Here is a 17,334-nt window from a genome sequence, read left to right as displayed (position 1 = left end):
CAGCAGCAGGAACTGAAGCACCCCAGCAGCCTGATCCATGCCACCCTCCCACCCACTCCCAACCCTGTGTTCTGCTTCACTGTGGCAGTGGGAACTGGAGTGCCCTGGGGCTGGGGCACTCCACTTCCTGCTGCTGTGGTGAAGCATAGCATAGTGGGCTGGTAGAGGCAGCGGGGTGGAGTGGAGCAGGCTGCCAGGTTGCTCTGGCTAACAGTGATGCAGAGAGGAGACCCCTGCTGACCTCCCACTTACACTGCCTGGGTGCCCTGGGCCCTGCGGTATGGGGAACCAGCCTGTCCGTAGGGTGGTGAAAGCAGCCTCCGCAGGGCCACCAAAGTGCGGATCCTGGGATGGCTGCCCTGTACCATCCTATGGACAGGATGGCTCTGCTCATTGGTCCCTCTTTCTCATATATTCAATAGGCAGAATTTTCTTCTCCTCCTCCTCTCTGTATGCAGATCTTCAAACCCGTACCCTAATTTGAAAAATAAATCCTAATCTGTTTCTGTAGAGTTCACATTTTTGTCATTGTCTTGAGTCAGATCTGTAAAGGCAGCAGATGCTTGTGCTATTGCAAAATGGCACTGACGTAGTGGGTCTCTGCCAGGTTGCCAGCACACACCTCTACAGATGCAGCTAGAGAAGTAGGCTGTTCTTCCATCTTCTGTTGCCTATTCCAGTGTTTAAAATCCAGCTGTATTGCCTCCCTTTGGATCTCTCTGTAGCTCTGTTACGTTTGTGTGTGCGCATTCATGCTGAGTCTTCCAGGTTGGATTTCATGTTCTCATTATAAGTCACATGATCTGCAGGGACCTGAACCAACATATCTAAAAGGGAAAAAGTGCTACTAATTTTCTGAGGATGCTGCTGACCAATTAAAATAGGTTTCCCTTGTCTCAAAGTCCCAGGGCTTCCCCAACTGCCATTTGCATTTTGTTTGAGGTTTAGCTAAACTTAGCATCTGTTTGACCAAAATAAATCTAAATCACAACTCATTATATCAACCTTGTATGATGAGAGAACAAATCAAACTGGAAATACGTCTTAAATCTGTGTATTATGGATTTGAGAAGGCTAGTTTGAACCAGAATCCAAGAGAACAAACCACTGACTTTCTCAAGTGTTCATTTTTAATTGAACTTACTTTTGTAAACCTTTTGTTGAACCTCAGAGTGAGACCTTGTGTCTAGATCAGCATGCATTTTGGCAATATAGATTTTGTTCACCATGGTCTTGTTTCCGTTTTCTGATCCCCAAACTACCCAAATTATGTATCGTCTGAAAGTCCTACCAGCCACTGTAATGCTACATGTAATTTCCCTGCTTCTTCTGTCTTCTACCTTGATTTTCTTACTTTTTCTCGCACTCCAAGGGCCCTGTGCTACAGTGTCTTGTCTTTCTTGACTGAAGACCATAGAATGGAACACTGCTTTACACAAGCCAGATAAGTCACTGTGGAGTTAGTGACCTTCAGGGTGATACTTGGTGCTTGCTTTCTCTACCCCCACCCTCTCTCAGGGAAGGAGCACGCTGCCTGTGCCACCCTCCTCGGTTCCCAGGATCCCAAGAACTGCACCTGTTTATGTCAAGGATGAATTCCTGGTAACTCAGTGTTTGAGTGCTTGCTCATGTTCATTTCATGTACGAGTGTGTGCGCAGTGTACATGCGTCGTCAGAAGTTTTTCCCGTAGCAGTGTCCGGCAAGCTGGCAAGCCGCCCCCTGGAGTGGCGCCTGCATATCATCCCATAGATACCCCTGCTGGCTCCATACCTCCTCTGTTCCTTCTTATCTCTTGTGATGGTTGTTGGAACATAGCCGTTGTGCATGCAGTTCTTATCTACAAGTTGTTCAGTACCTGTGAAGTGTTAGTAGCTTTACTGGTTGAGGACCAAGATATTCTTGCGCTACACATTTGGCATGCATGTCAGGACATGCCTGGCTTCAAACCCTGGAGGAGTTGCCAGAGACTGATGCCCTGCAGTGGTCCTCATGTGGCTTTTCTCAAGTGCTTGGGTGAGGCTGACTTGTCCGAAGCCTGTAGGATACGATATGCAGGTTCTTCAAGCCGCAGACAAAGCACAAGCGAGAGTCGCACCTTAAGATCCTCCTCATGGAGTCTGCTGTGCACCCCACACCAGAATCAGACTGGGCACTGTTGATGCAGAGTACACCGGCTTCAACACAGGAGGCATCAGGACTCCCCCACACCTCCCTGGGACTGTGCAGGCCCCCACACCAGTCTCCATCCCTGGTGCCCTGTAAAAGGAGGCTTATTAAGGGGAGATCACCTCAGCAGTGCAGGCCGTCCTGGTGCCCTCTAGCAGGGCATGTGGCACTGTTAAGTACGAACCCCAGGCCTAGTTAGTCTGCCCAAGCTTCATCTCTCACCAGCATGTCCAGCCTGGCAAGGAGCTTCTTGGAGCCATTGACTCCCGAGGCTTTTGAGGCAGCCAGGGACCTTACTGGTCTGTCCCCACCTTTCCCGCTGGCACCAGCCTCAGGAAAAGACCATAACCAAAGATGGCACCAGTCGAATAGTAAGACGGCAGGTGCCCCGGCACTGGCAGCATGGAAACATTGTGCCACTGCCTCTGACCAGAGTGTGGCACCAGCAGCATCCTCCACCCCAGCCCATGTTCTGGCACCAGCCCTGGACCCAGCGCCAGAAGGGGCGCACCCAGCACCAAGGGCAGATTCAACTGGTGGTATTCTCAGTACTCCTCATAGTCTCTCAGGCCCAAACCTGGCAATGTCTCCTCCAGCCCCTTGTCAGCACCAGGGAAGCCAGAGTCGATGGCTCAGCATGGTGCAGCACCTACAGCATCTGCCTCCGCTCCTCTGTGGTTGGCATCAAAACACTCCTCGGGCTCTGAGGCAAAGTCTGCCTGGCCCTGCTGGTCCAGATCTAGATCCCAGCATCAGTTTTGCTCCTGTCACCACTCCCAGCACTGGAGCCCTTCAATCCTGCCTGACCAATCTGATTAGCTTCTATGACGAGGTAACAAGCTCTGTGGACATGGGGAAGTCAGTGGATGTGATATACGTTGACTTCAGCAAGGCTTTTGATACGGTCCCCCACAACTTTCTTGCCCATAAGTTAAGGAAATATGGATTGGATCCTTGGACTATAAGATGGATAGGAAGCTGGCTTGATGGTTGGGCCCAACGGGTAGTGGTCAATGGCTCAATATCTGGATGGCGCTCGGTTTCAAGCGAAGTGCCACAAGGCTCGGTTCTGGGGCCGGTGTTGTTCAACACCTTTATGAATGACCTGGATGAGGGACTGGATTGCACCCTCAGCAAGTTCGCAGATGACACAAAACTAGGGGGAGAGATAGATTCATTAGAGGGTAGAGAGAGAATCCAGAGGGACCTGGATAAATTGGACGACTGGGCCAAAAGAAATCTGATGCGGTTATGGTGGATGAAAGGCTGGATATGAGTAAACTGGGTGCCCTTGTAGCCAAGAAGGCTAACGGCATGCTAGGGTGCATTAGGATGAGCATTTCGAGCAGATCTAGAGAAGTAGTTATTCCTCTTTATTCGGCACTGGTGAGGCCACATCTGGAATATTGTATCCAGTTTTGGGTCCCCCAGTATAAAAAGGATGTGGACTTGCTGGAGCAGGTTCAGCGAAGGGCAACAAAAATTATTAAGGGTCTGGAGCACAAGACCTTTGAGGATAGGGTGAGGGATTTGGGCTTGTTTAGTTTACAGAAGAGAAGACTTAGAGGTGATTTAATAGCAGCCTTCAACTTGCTGAAGGGGAGCTCTAAAAAGGAGAGTGAGAAGCTGTTCTCAGTGGTGTCAGATGGCAGAGCAAGGAGTAATGGTCTGAAGTTGAAGAGGGAGAGGTGTAGGTTGGATATTAGGAAAAACTACTTCACCAGGCAGGTGGTGAAGCACTAGAACACGTTGCCTAGAGAGGTGGTGGATTCTCCATCCCTTGAGATTTTTAAGTCCCGGCTGGACAAGGTCCTGGCTGGGATGACTTAGTGGGGGTTGATCCTGCTTGAAGCAGGGGGCTGGACTAGATGACCTGCTGAGGTCTCTTCCAGCCCTGTGATTCTGAGAAGGCTGGCAACATCAGTGACCACAACTTGACCCCATATTGAGACTCCAGCAGTCTTGGTCCCCCCAGGCCCATCCCAGTGGCCTTTCTGGGTGCCCTGGGAATAGTCATGGAACCCTCCAGATCGGGGTCTGTTGCTTTGGAGTTCAGGGCACTGCCATTGGTGACCCCTTTGAACCACTTGCCCACATTGGGTCACTCGCTGTCCCTGGCCCAGCTTTCTCTCCACCCCTTGGAGGCTGAGGGCAAGGATGTGGACCCTTCACTGTCAGCCTCTCAAGCCCCTCTCAAGCATGCCAAGGCCCTGGGGAAACCTGGGTCAGAAGAGGTTATCATCCTCTTCCCCAACGAGGCCCTGAGCTATACCCATCCCTCAGTGCCCTCGATGGACTTGAGTGCACACCAAGACCACTGCCGACAGCTGGCACAGAGCCTGGGAGTGCAAACCAAGAGGGTGTCAGAGGAGTCCAACCCAACAATGTACTTCATGAAATGAGATGCCCCATCTAGGGTGGCCCTCCCTATTAATAAGAGTGTCTTTTGCAGACTCCATCCTCTATCCTTCCAATGGACAAGAGGGTTGAGCGCCTCTTCTCCCACCCACTTCCCAATCTCTGGTCATACAGGCAGCTCTCAACTCAGCTCATGTGGTTGCTAAGACCATAGCAGGAACAGCGGTGGTAGGAATGGCAGACAGTGTCCCAGGACCAAGGGTAAGGGGTTGAGGTGTTGCATCCCATCCTTGATCTCTGGAACCTAAACATCTTTTTAGTCAAGAGGAAGATCAAGATGGTGACCCTGGCATCCATCATTCCCTCTCTCGCTCCTGGAGACTAGTATGTTGCCCTCGATCTAAGAGATACTTATTTCCATATTTCCTTTGCACCCTGACACCAGCAGTTCCTGCACTTTATTGTGGGCAGGGAACATTACCAATTTATGGCCGTTCCCTTTGGGATGTCAATGGCCCCATGGATGCTCACAAAATGTATGGAAGTTGTTGGCACCACCCTTTGTAAGTGAAGGCCCAAGTGTTTCCATACCTGGATGATCAGCTGCTGTGAGCACAATCCACCACCAAAGTGCAGGCCCATATTGCCCTGGCCGGGGGCCTCTTTCAGGACCTGGGCCTCCTGCTGAATGAGCCCAAATCTGATAGTTTGTGGGTGCCACCCTGGACTTGTCAGTAGCCAGGGCCATGTTTCCCAGGTCCCTTTTTCTAGTGATCAGGTCTGTGGTCCTGGGCATGCAGGCATTCCCTATAACTATGTGCCTCCCAAGTCTCCTGGTGGCGTATACGTGTGTGATTCAGCGCACCAGGCTCTGCATGTGCCCATTATAAATGTGGCTGGCACAGGCGCACAAACCGTCCTTCCATGCATGGGACTGAGTCATCATTTTTCTTCTTGATGTGCTCCATTCCCTGGACTGGTGGACCTAGGAACAGGAGGTGTGTGTGGGAGTTCCGTACTCCAGGCTGCTACCAACCCTCCAGCTTGTGACTGATGTTTCGGACCCTGGGAGGGGCATCCATCTTGGGGACATGTGTATGCAAGGTATGTGGTGAAGGGACGATCTCTCCTACACATCGACATCGGGGAGCTGAGGCTGGTCAACATCACCTGTGTGGCCTTCCTTCCCCAGCTTGGAAGCAGGTCAGTCCTGATCCTATCTGACAACATGTTAGCAATCGCCTACATCAACAGGCAGGCTCCCACCACCTGTCCCAGGAGACCATTTGCCTGTGGGACCTCGGCATTGGGACAGAAATCCACCAATCACTTCCTACCTCCAAGGTGTGCAGAATGTGTTTGCCGACCATCTCAGAAGGCTTTCTCAGGGGGATGTGCTGACCACCTGAGTTGGTCCTTGGGGGATGTGACCTTGCAGGTCTTCTGCAGGTCTGGGTTTCCTTGTCTGGACCTGTTTGCCATACACCAGCATGGGAAATGAGCAAGGTTTTGCTCTGTCATGGGTCCAGGCAGGGACTTACTAGGAGATGCATTGCTTATTCCCTGGCCAGGGGGGCCTGCTATATGCATTTCCCTGCTTCCCGCTGGTGCACTGGGTACTCCTGCATGGGTAGGAGTTCAGGGAGTCGCTGATTCTCATTGCACCTGCGTGTCCCTTGCAGCACTGGTTCTCCACTCTCCTGAGCCTGTCATGCAACAGGCCAATGGTGCTCCCACTAGTTCTGAACTGATTAATCAGGAATTTGGCAGGCCCCATCATGTGGACCTGCAGTCCCTGCACCTGACATCATGGAAGCTCCGTGGTTGACAGCTGTGGAACTTCAATGTTCAGGAGGTGCTGCTGCGGAGCAGGAAGCCTTCCACCAGCACCACCTATTTGGCCAACTGGAAGTGTCTCCATGCCTGGTCTACCCAAAAAGGGGTGTTCCCTTTGGCTGCCCCAGGCCCCCTGGTTATAGGTTACCTTTTAGATGTAACGGTTCAAGGGTTGTCCCCTTCCTTGATCAAGATCCACCTGCTGGCCATTTCCACCTTCCATCCAGAGGAAAAGGGCAAGACCCTCTTTGAGGATTTGTTGGTTAACAAGTCCCTGAAGGGTCTGGACAGCCTGTCCCACAGTGGGATCTTAATCTGATTCTGTCTAGGCTTTTGAACCCCTAGTGAAGTGTTCTCTGCTCCACCTGTCCTATAAGGTCTCCCTGCTGGTGGCCATTATCTCAGCCAGGTGGGTTTCTGAGCTTCAGGCCCTCACTGTAGATCCCTCTAATTCTGTTTTCTTTAAAGGCAAGGTCAGATTACATTCCACCCTGCTTTTTTGCCCAGCTGGTGTCGAATTTCCATACCTTGGTTGTGAGAAGGTCCTTGGCTGTTTATTTAGAGAGGACTAAGCCCTTTCATAAGTCCACCCAGCTCTTAGTAGCCATTGCAGAGTGGATGAGGGGCTAGCCTGTCTCAACCCAGAGGCCTCTTTCTGGGTTATGGCCTGTATCAAGAAGTGTTATGGGCTGGTGAGGTTCCAATACTGCCCACCCCAATCCCCTACCCCCAGTCCACTCTATGAGAGTTCAGACCTTTTTGATGGCTTTTGTGGCTCAGGTCCCAATTCTGAACATCTGGAGGGCTGCCACTTGGTCCTCTGTCCACACTTTTGCCAACCGCTATGTGTTGACTTATCAGGCCAGGGAGGATGCTGCTCTGAGTAGAGTGGTCCTCTGCTCAGTGGAAGGGTAGAGTTCCCAATCCCACCTCCAGTGATGTCTGCTTTGGAGTTACCTACTTGGAACGGACATGAGCAAGCACTCAAAAGAGAAAGAAACGTTACTTGCCATTGTAACTGTTGTTTTTTGAGACATGTTGCTCATGTCCATTCCGAATCCCTCCTGCCTCCCTTTCATCGGAGTAGTCCAGTAAGAAGGAACTGAGGATGTGTGGAGCCAGCTGGGTTGTATATGGTATGCCAGCACCACTCCAGGGGGCGCCCTGCCAGCTTGACAGGTACTGCTAGGGGGGAAACTTCCAACAACGCATGCATGCTGTGCGCATACACCTACGTGGAATGGACATGAGCAACACATCTCGAAAAACAACAGCTACCAGGGTAAGTAACCATTCTTGTGGTCCTCTGGCTGGCCAGCCTGATATAGCGTTCTGCATTATTAGTATTGTGGAAGATAAGAAACAAACAAGCCTCTGCCTCATATAACGTACTTTGAGAGGGAATCACAATGGAAAGGAGAGAAGACCGTTTTGAGAGCTGCATGTGATTTTTTCCAGATATTTTTCACATTCAAGGATCAAGCTGGTTGTATTGTCTCAGTGTAAGGTTCCTGGGCATAGATTATTGTCATCCAGTTGCTAGATGGATTCCACTTGGTTACTAGCACAATTTGTATCAACAGGGCAGACAACATATTTCTGTTCCCCAAACATTAGACCCGTTGGGCATCGGGGTTTTGTTTCTTGCAGTACTTGACAGTAGTGTTCCCTGTGAGACCTGCACTTGTGCAGCCCCCCAGGGAACGTTCAGATGCCACCCCAGTGGTTAGAGCGCTCACAGCTAGGTTTTGTGTCCAACTGGTGATGCACATTTGCATGTACTTCAGGGCACAGAAAAAAAATTTATCCCACGCTTGGCTGGAAGAGAGCGGGGGGAACACTGCTTAACAGTAAAACAGCCTCTGATGCACACAAACTAGAGGCATGCCTAGGCTGCCCCTCAGTTTGGGCTAAGTCAGGGGAGGGCACTAATAGGGGGCCACTCCAAGAATTTGGAAAGTGGCTGAGGCCCACCCTCTTCCGTGATATTAATGGAGCGGGTGTGGGGTCTGGGGTGGAGGTGGGGTGCAGAAGGGAGCTTGGGCTAAGGGATTGGGGTGCAGGAGGGGCTGTGGGATCTGGGAGGGAGTTTGGATGAAGGGGAGCAGTTGTGGCCTGAGGCAGAGGACTGGGGTGCAGGCAGGATCATGACCTGGGCAGTGAATTTGGGGTACAGGATCTGGGAGGGCATGGTTGGAGGAGGAGGCCATGTGCCTCTGAGTAGCTATGAGCCTGAGGAGGCAGGGAAGGATGCTTCAAACCAGACGCTACCATTGGCCAGAAACAAACCAATCGGATTGTGAAGCCTTCCTCCTCCTCCCCCACCCACCCCCTCAGGCGCACAGCTTGTGAAAAACACTGGACTCAGAAGCTGCTTCTCTGAGGTGGGGACAGGCACAGAGCCTGCCTGAAGCTCCCTGCTGCCTCCACACGCTGTGTCTGGTGGATTCGTGGGACGGATCTGGCGTGCAGGCTGCATTTTGCCTAGCCTAGCAGTGTGCACCGGAGTGCTGTGCTGTAATCCCCCCATGTAGCACTAAGAAGGTCCTAGCTTGTGTTAACACCCTCCAATCAGAAAAGGACCGTTAATGTAACCTAGAGACCTTTTGCTTGGCACTCACAGCATCCATAGAGGAGTGATGCAGGGCAGCACGTCAGTGTATGCTGGGGTTCATGATGTAGTCAAAACTGTGGGACACCATAGATCTGCTCTAAGTAAGTCGATGCTGACATCGCCATGGCGATGTGTTGATTTACTTATGCTTCCCACATGGTCCAAAACCACCAGTGGATTCGTACTGGGATAACAGAGATCAAAATCTTTCCCAGAAAAAAGAAATCAAGGGCCATGATCTTATCTAATTGAGCCCTGGATAAAGCCACAAGTCAGTGGTTCTGATGTTGTTTTGATTACTGAAGTAACTTTGCTGACATCGGTGGAGTTACTTATAATGAATGGCTGCTGTGGCAGAACCTGGGCTAGTATCTCTCGCTTCAGAGAACTTCCTGGGGTCTGGCAGCACTGAAATGCCTGCACAACTACCCATGCAGTGAGGTCAGCAGTTACATGCCAGTCTCGTCCATCTGACCAACGGAATTGCTCTGCAACTTATTAACATTGTTTTTCCATGTAGGCTGCTCCAAAGTGACATGTATTAGTTTGACCCGCGAAGCTTCCATCAAGCTGTCCCCCTTACATGGCAAACAGATCTCTATCCGCTACCTGGACATGACAGACTGTTTTGTGCTGGAGGACGAAGGTCTGCACACCATAGCCGCACACTGCACTCAGTTGACTCATCTGTACCTGCGCCGCTGTGTCCGCATCACGGATGAAGGCCTCCGTTACCTTATGATTTACTGCACATCCATCAAGGAGCTGAGTGTGAGTGACTGCCGCTTTGTCAGTGACTTTGGCATGCGGGAGATTGCCAAGCTGGAGTCGCGCCTGCGGTACCTGAGCATCGCGCACTGTGGTCGCATCACAGACGTGGGCATCCGTTACATCGCCAAGTACTGCAGCAAGCTGCGCTACCTCAATGCACGAGGCTGCGAGGGCATCACGGACCATGGTGTGGAGTACCTTGCCAAAAATTGCACAAAACTCAAATCGCTGGATATTGGCAAGTGCCCCCTGGTCTCAGACGCCGGCCTGGAGTTTCTGGCCCTAAACTGCTTCAACTTGAAGCGCCTGAGTCTGAAGTCGTGTGAGAGCATCACAGGCCAGGGCCTACAGATCGTAGCTGCCAACTGCTTTGACCTGCAGATGCTGAACGTGCAGGACTGTGAGGTTTCTGTAGACGCTCTGCGTTTCGTTAAACGCCATTGCAAGCGCTGTATTATTGAGCACACCAACCCTGCTTTTTTCTGAAAGGACACCCTGCACCTGCTGATTAAAAGGAATTTAAAATATTGCTGTATAAACACATGCTCCCACATGCAGTCCCTATCTCTTCTCTCTCTATGGCTTATGAGAGTCAGCTTTCTTGTATGGTGTTGGTGAGGTTTGTTTTAAAAAGAATATATATATTTTTGGTTTGAAAGGATCACTTTTTTTTTATTTGATTGGGTCTATTTTGAGCTGCTTCCTTAACCAAAAAAGAGTGAGTACTCCTCACACCATTGCAGTGGCATTACCCAGACAGGCCTGACCATTGCCTGAATTAGGTCTCCAAAGGGAATAGCACATAGTCACTCCCTTTGGGGAGTAACTTGAGCAGCATTAGTGCTGTGCTTCAGCTGCATTCAGAGGCACTTTTTGACTTGAAACCTGCCTCCCAGTTTCCTCCAACATGGCAGGTGCAACACCAGCTTGTCTAAGTAGCATATTCATGGATTTCTTAACCACATTCCAACAGCCCCTAGGGAAATAGTGGTGGGGTTTTTCAGATATGTTCACTGTTGGTCTAGCTATGGCTCCCAATGACGTAAAGTAGCTAAACTTTGAAAACTTTACCCATGGGGGATACCTCTTCAGCAGCCTCTCTGTGGATCATTGGTGTGCTAACCTACTGCTCCCACTGTGCAGGCTTTTTCTGTTTGCTTGGAAGCATCCTCTGCTAGATGATGTACTGGGGACCTTTGGGTCCATTTAGCGGCATCAGTAGCATTTGAGTGGAAGAACTATTTTATGAAATGTAGGAAGCAGCAGATACTCCTTCCACTGAACTTTGTGTCATTAACTTAGATACAAATGGGTGTGAGAAGTTGTACTTTGTTACTACTCTTAGGATGCTGCAGCAGCACTCCAAGGGTTAGTGAAATGTCTGAGGGGTCATACGGGGCAAAGTCCCAGTAGTTGTGCTACCTCCGAATAAGTCTGGTTGCCATCAAGCCTGTTTTAATTCCTTTAGAGGTGCAATGAGCCATTGCAACCAAAACTCCTTTTAGGGAAGGAACTTTTAGGCATTTATACACACAAGCATTCACGTTTTCTAGGGCCTTCCGATTTAGAGGATGGATAACGGGTTTTAAGATGTGGGATTCATTAACTTGATACCAGATCACATTTTTGGGAAAGCGGGACTTGGAATGGTATGTTTGTTAGAATTGAATTTTATGCACCCATGACAGCATGTTCCTTTCAACTGAAGAAATGGTTGTTGTTGGTCAAAGAAGTGTAATATCAGCACTGCCCTGTTTGGCTGGAGACTTGGGCTAACAGGTGTTACTGTTGTAGCTGCTCTCTCTTGCCAATGCAGTCAGTTATGTAGTTTCCCCTGGCTCATCATCCCCCTTCTTTCCCTGAGCATGTGATCATTTCGTAGTAAGGTCCATCACAGTCTTCTGGCAACTACTTTCCAACATATTTCTGGCAAGTGCCATTCAGTCCCTAGATCTGAAAGCCAGACTCATCAGAAGTGATGGTATTTTCAGGCAGGGGCCCTGCACACGATTGACAATTGCTCCCTATGTTAGGCCTAATCCCTGTAAATGCCTCTGCTAGAGAGATGTAGAAAGGAGAACACTCTGGTTTTCATAGAACAGTAGCTGCATCATCTGTGGACAACGTTATTAATGTCACTGCACAGAAGTGAAAATCCAAGTGTTGAAGAACATGCATAATCACTAAGTAAATGATCTCTAGTCATGCTTTCATAATGAATTATGGCAAAGCTGGCAGGATGCTCCCAAAGATGTGACTTGGGTCCTACTTGTGAGAAAAGATCTTTAACCTGTGCATATTGTTTCTCTGTCAGTTTGTGTATTTCTTTACCTGCAAGGGTTAAGGCTCAAAATGATTGCAGGGGAAAAAATTTTAGAGCTCCTTGTCACCACTCAATCACTGATCAGTGTACGTTATGGAGTAGTCCCATTTTATGTAATTAATGTCAGCATAGTGTGCTTTTTCTACACAGCTGACTTCTCAGGCAGGTTGCCCTGTGGATTTTATCATAGCTCTTCACTGTCCCCCAAGAAGACCTTGACTCCATTATCAAGGTTGGTGAGAATGACTGAGCAATTTGCACTCAAGGTCTCATTAGTGACAAGTGTTTATAAGCAGTTGCTACCTTTCTGGCTATGCTAAATTGAATGACTATTGCTACATCATTTTTAAAGGTTATAATGTCTTCAATTGGCCTGTATTTTATGAATCTCACTCTAAAGCCTTAATTTAGTACCAAGAAATAAAGCAGTACTTTGGTAACTGACAAATATTGGTGGTCATTTGAGGTAATCAGTTAACTTCTAGCTAAGCACAGAGGGAGAGACTTAAGATATTTCCAAAGCTGAGTTTTCTCTAGATCGCTAGTAGGAATATTTCACTAATCGCTTGCCGTTACAGTTAATTATAATTCCAGATTTCCTACAGAAAAGATTACAAGAGACAGCAGTGATGGCCTCACATCTGTTGGTGATTTAGCTTAGCTCACTGGATCTGACTTGATCTCGAAATGTGGCTGGTGACTGGTAAAGTATTTCAAACAAAAGCCAGTATATCATTACATTAATAAGAAATTCTTGAAGGTATGTTTGTTAGGTTAAAACCCAGATTAATGTTAAGTTGATCTTTTTTTTAAAAAAGTGTAAGAATATCATGATATGTTGTGAGTAACTGTTCCTTGTTGACACTGCTGTTGTACCCAGGATCAGGCTTGTTACTGACCCATAATAGCTATTGTTCTTCACACTTCACAAAGCTCCACGTATTCTGAGAAGTCCATTGTCCTGGGTGGGTATGGAAGATAAATAAAGACATGAATTCATTTTAAAAGAATCTGTTGGCCTTGATTTTAAGTGCTATGTCATTGTGAAGCTGCAATTGATTTCAAGAAAATTTCAGTGTAATTTATTGATACTAGCAGTGAAGTGATTAAAAAATTAATTGCACAATAAATTGTGCTGTTAAACAATAATAGAATCCCACTTATATAAATATTTTAGAAAGTTCTCCACGTTTTCTAGCATATTGATATCAGTTAAAATTATATTTGTTTTACTATATATATTTACACTGCAAAAATAAAACAAGTAGTATTTTTAATTCTCTTACTACAAGTACTGTGGTGTAATTTATCATTAAAGCTGAACTTAAAAATGTAAAATTGTGAACAAAAACTGCGTTAAAAATAAAAGAACATAAATCTTTAGAGCGTACAGGTCCACTCAGTCCTTCTTCTTGTTCAGCCAATTGCTCAGACGAACAAGTTTGCTTTCATTTGTAGGGGATAATGCTGCCTACTTCTTGTTTACGCTGTCACCTGAATGTGAGAACAGACTTTCATGTGGCACTGTTGTAACCAGTGTTGCAAATATTTATGTGCCATGTGTGCAAAAGATTCACATGTCCCTTCATGCTTCAGCGGCCTTCCAGAGGACATGCACCCAATGTGGATGATGGGTTCTGCTCAATAAAAACCAAAAACAGTGTGAATTAATGCACGTTCATTTTCATCATTTGAGTCAATGCAACCAGCAGAAGGTTGATTTTCTTTTTTGGTGGTTCCGGTTCAGTGGTTTCTGCATTGGAGATTTCTGAAAGCACACTTTCAAACAATGCAATGTTGCCTTCAAGCATTTTTTCGCACAATGCAGGGTCAACCTGTGGAACTCCTTACCAGAGGATGTTGTGATGGCCAAGATTATAACAGGGATGAAAAGAACTAGATAAATTTATGGAGAACAGATCCATCAATAGCTATTAACCATGATTATCCCCATGCTCTGAGAATGGGCAATGGAGAAAGTGTTACTTGATGACTGCCTCTTCTGTTCATTTCCTCTGGAGCATCTGGCTAGGGCCACTGTCAGAAAACATGATACTGAGCTATGTGGTTCTTTGATCTGACCCAAAAGGACTGTTCTTAAATTGTATACCCTATTCCTCTTAGATATTTGTAAGGCACTTAAGATTCTTAAATCTTGGGTTGAGTGCTATAACTATCTTTGGAGACCTCAGGACGTCATCAAGTCCAGCCGCTTGCTGGAAGCAGGACCTATCCCACCTAAATCATCCCAGCCAGGGCTTTGTCATCAAGCTGGGACTTCAAGACCTCTAGGGAAAGAGATTCTGCCACCTCCCACATAATCCATTCCAGTGCTTCACCACCCTCCTAGCAAAATAGTTTCTCCTAAAATCCAACCTAGATTTCCCCACCACAACTTGAGATCATTGCTCCTTGTTCTGCCATCTATCACTACTGAGAACAGCCACTCTCTTTGGAACCCCTTCAGGTAGTTAAAGGCTGCTGTCAAATCACCCCTCACTCTTCTGTACATGATGCCCAAATCCCTCAGACTCTCTCCACTGTGTCCTTAGCCATTTATAATTGTTGGGGGCAGGGGGCAGAATTTGATGCAATACTCCAGGTGTGGCCTTCCCTTGTTCCAGTGGTAGTGCTCTTATTAATGCATCCTATTATGCCATTAGCCTTCTTGGCTGCAAGGGCACACTGTTGGCTCATATCCAGCTTTTCATCCACTGTAATCCCCAGGTTCTTTTCTGCAGAACTGCTGCTTAACTAGTCATTCCCAGCCTATAGAAGTGATTGGGATTCTCTGTCCTAAGTTCAGGACTCTGCACTTGTCCTTGCTGAACCTCCTCAGATTTCATTTGGCCCAGTTCTCCAGTTTGTGTAGGTCTCCCTGAACCTTATGTCCACCATCCAGCATGTCAACATCTCCCCATAGTTTAGTGTCATCCTCAGATTTACTGATGATGCAATCCAGTCTCTCATCCAGGCCATGTTGAACAAAATTGGCCTCAGAAACCGACCCTTGGGGCACTCCACTTCATACCAGCCGCCAACCAGACATAGAGCCATTGATCACTACCAGCTGAACCCAAAGATCTAGCAAGCTTTCTATCTGCCTTATAGTCCATTTATCCAACCCATACTACTTTAACTTGCTGGCAAGAAAACTGTGGGAGACAGTATCAAAAGCTTTGCTAAAGTCACATCCACTGCCTTCCCCATATCCACATAACCAATCTTAGAAAGCAATCAAAGTGATCAGGCATGACTTGCCCTTGCATGTTTGACTATTGCCGATCACTTTCCTCCCTCAAAGTGTTTCAAAATGGATTCTTTGAAGATACCCTGCATGATTTTTCCAGGGACTGAGGTGAGGCTGACAGGTCTGTCGTTCTCCAGATTTCCTACTTCCCTTTTTTAATTATTGGCACAACATTTGCCTATTTCCAGTCACCTGGCACCTCTCCCTATCTCCATGGATTTTCAAAAAGAGTGGCCAATGCCTCTGCAGTCACATCAACCACCTCCCTCAGAACCCTTGGATGCATTAGATCTGGCCCATGGAGTTCTTAATCTGTTCTTTCTCTACTCAGGCCTGCCCACTTCCTCCCCATACTGTGCTGCCTAGTGCCTTGTCTATGAAGACAGAGGCAAAAACAGCATTGAGTACTTTGGCTTTTTCCACATTTGTCACTAGGTTACCTCCCTCTCCACTAAGGTACTGACTAGCCATTTTATTGCTAACATGCCTGTACAAACCTTTCTTGTTCACATCCCTTGCTAATTGCAAGTCCAGTTGTGCATTGGCCTTCCTGATTTCACAATATATTTATACTCTTCTCTATTCATCTCTCTAAATTTCTACTTCTTGTAAGCTTCCTTTTTTGCCTTTAAGCTCATCATAGATTTCTCTGTTAAGCCAGGCTGGTTGCCTACCATATTTACTATTTTTACTGTGCGTGAGGATGATGTGTTCCTCTGTCTTTAGTAAGGGTTTATTTAAAATACAGCCAACTAGCCTGGACTCCTTTCCCCCTCATGTTAGCATTCCAGGAGGGCCTGCCTGTCATCTCCCTGGGGGAGTCTGTTTTACTGAAGTCTAGAGTCTCTACTTTGCTGCTCACATTGGCACCTTCTTTGCAGTCTGTCAAGTCTATAGTGAAAGAGTTCTTAAAATGCTACACTGCTATAAAATGAAATATATGGCAGAATGCAGGTAGAATACAGAGCAAGACACATACAATTCTTCCCAGTCACAAATTTAATTGCCATACTGTTTTTTTACAATCATCCTCAGCATGAGTGCGTGTCCTTTGGAATGGTTGAAACGTGAAGGGACATCTGGCATGTAAATATTTTGCAATAGTAGCTGCAACAGACCCACATGAATGCTGCTTCTCACTTTCAGGTGAACAAGAAACAGGCAGAATTATCTCCTGCAAATATAAACACACTTACTTGTCTGAGCAAGTGGCTGAATAAGGAGTAGGACTGAGTGGACTTATAGGCCCTATAGCTTAATATTGTTTTTTGAGTGCAATTATGTAAGAAAAAAAAATCTACGTTTGTAAGTTATGCTTTCATGATAAAGAGATTGTACTATGGTACTTGTATGAGTTGAATTGAAAAACACTCATTTTTGCAGTGCAAATACTTATAATAAAATAAATTAAGCATTGTACATGTTATATTTTGTGTTGTAGTTGAATTCAATACATTTGAAAATGTAGAAAAAATTAGTTATTTAATTTCAATTGGTATTTCGCTGTTTAACAATACAATGAAAACTGTGATTGATTGTGATTAATCTTTTTGAGCTACTTGGTGAAGTAACTGCAATTAATCAACAGTCCTAAATGATACTGTTTGTTGCCTTATCCTCAATCCTTTTTACAAGCCTAGTGGTCCTGTTAGAAACAGAGTACACCAAAGCACTTGATTAGTACATGCAAGAAAGAGAGCTTGGTGGGTTGAGGAGTGTGTGCTTGCTGTCTTTGCCTCAGATGCAGATTTGGTGGGGATTAATACATTTTGAAATGAATTCAGATAAAAGATCCATTAGCCATAAAATTCAGATCCAGAAGTTGAACACATGATACCTAACTAGCCGGGCCACTGGTCTAATCCAGTGTAGCTGCTACAATTCCTGACAGTGGCCACCAGGTGGTTCAGAAGAAAGGGCAAGACTGTAGAACAACCTACCTATAGGGGAAGTTTCTTCTGCCACAGACTACATTATGTTTATGAGAGTGTTTTGTAACCTTTTTTCACCTAACC

At 46.9% G+C, this 17,334-nt stretch overlaps 1 protein-coding gene across 3 annotated transcripts in view; it reads left to right on the top strand.

The window, feature by feature from the left end:
- Positions 1-13,323, top strand: part of FBXL7 (F-box and leucine rich repeat protein 7) — a 276,063-nt gene extending 262,740 nt beyond the window's left edge. For all 3 annotated transcript variants that reach the window (XM_074987827.1, XM_074987828.1, XM_074987829.1), the window contains exon 4: positions 9,496-13,323. In XM_074987827.1, coding sequence (XP_074843928.1) covers positions 9,496-10,232 — 737 coding nt within the window. In that variant the 3' untranslated portion in view covers positions 10,233-13,323. The remainder of the gene's footprint in view (positions 1-9,495) is intronic.
- Positions 13,324-17,334: the final 4,011 nt, after the last annotated feature.

Source organism: Carettochelys insculpta, chromosome 2 (genome assembly GCF_033958435.1).
Source record: "Carettochelys insculpta isolate YL-2023 chromosome 2, ASM3395843v1, whole genome shotgun sequence".
In the NCBI taxonomy this organism is placed as follows: Eukaryota; Metazoa; Chordata; order Testudines; family Carettochelyidae; genus Carettochelys; species Carettochelys insculpta.
The sequence above is the reverse complement of the archived record's forward strand: the minus strand, read 5'-3'. Positions and strand labels throughout refer to the sequence as shown.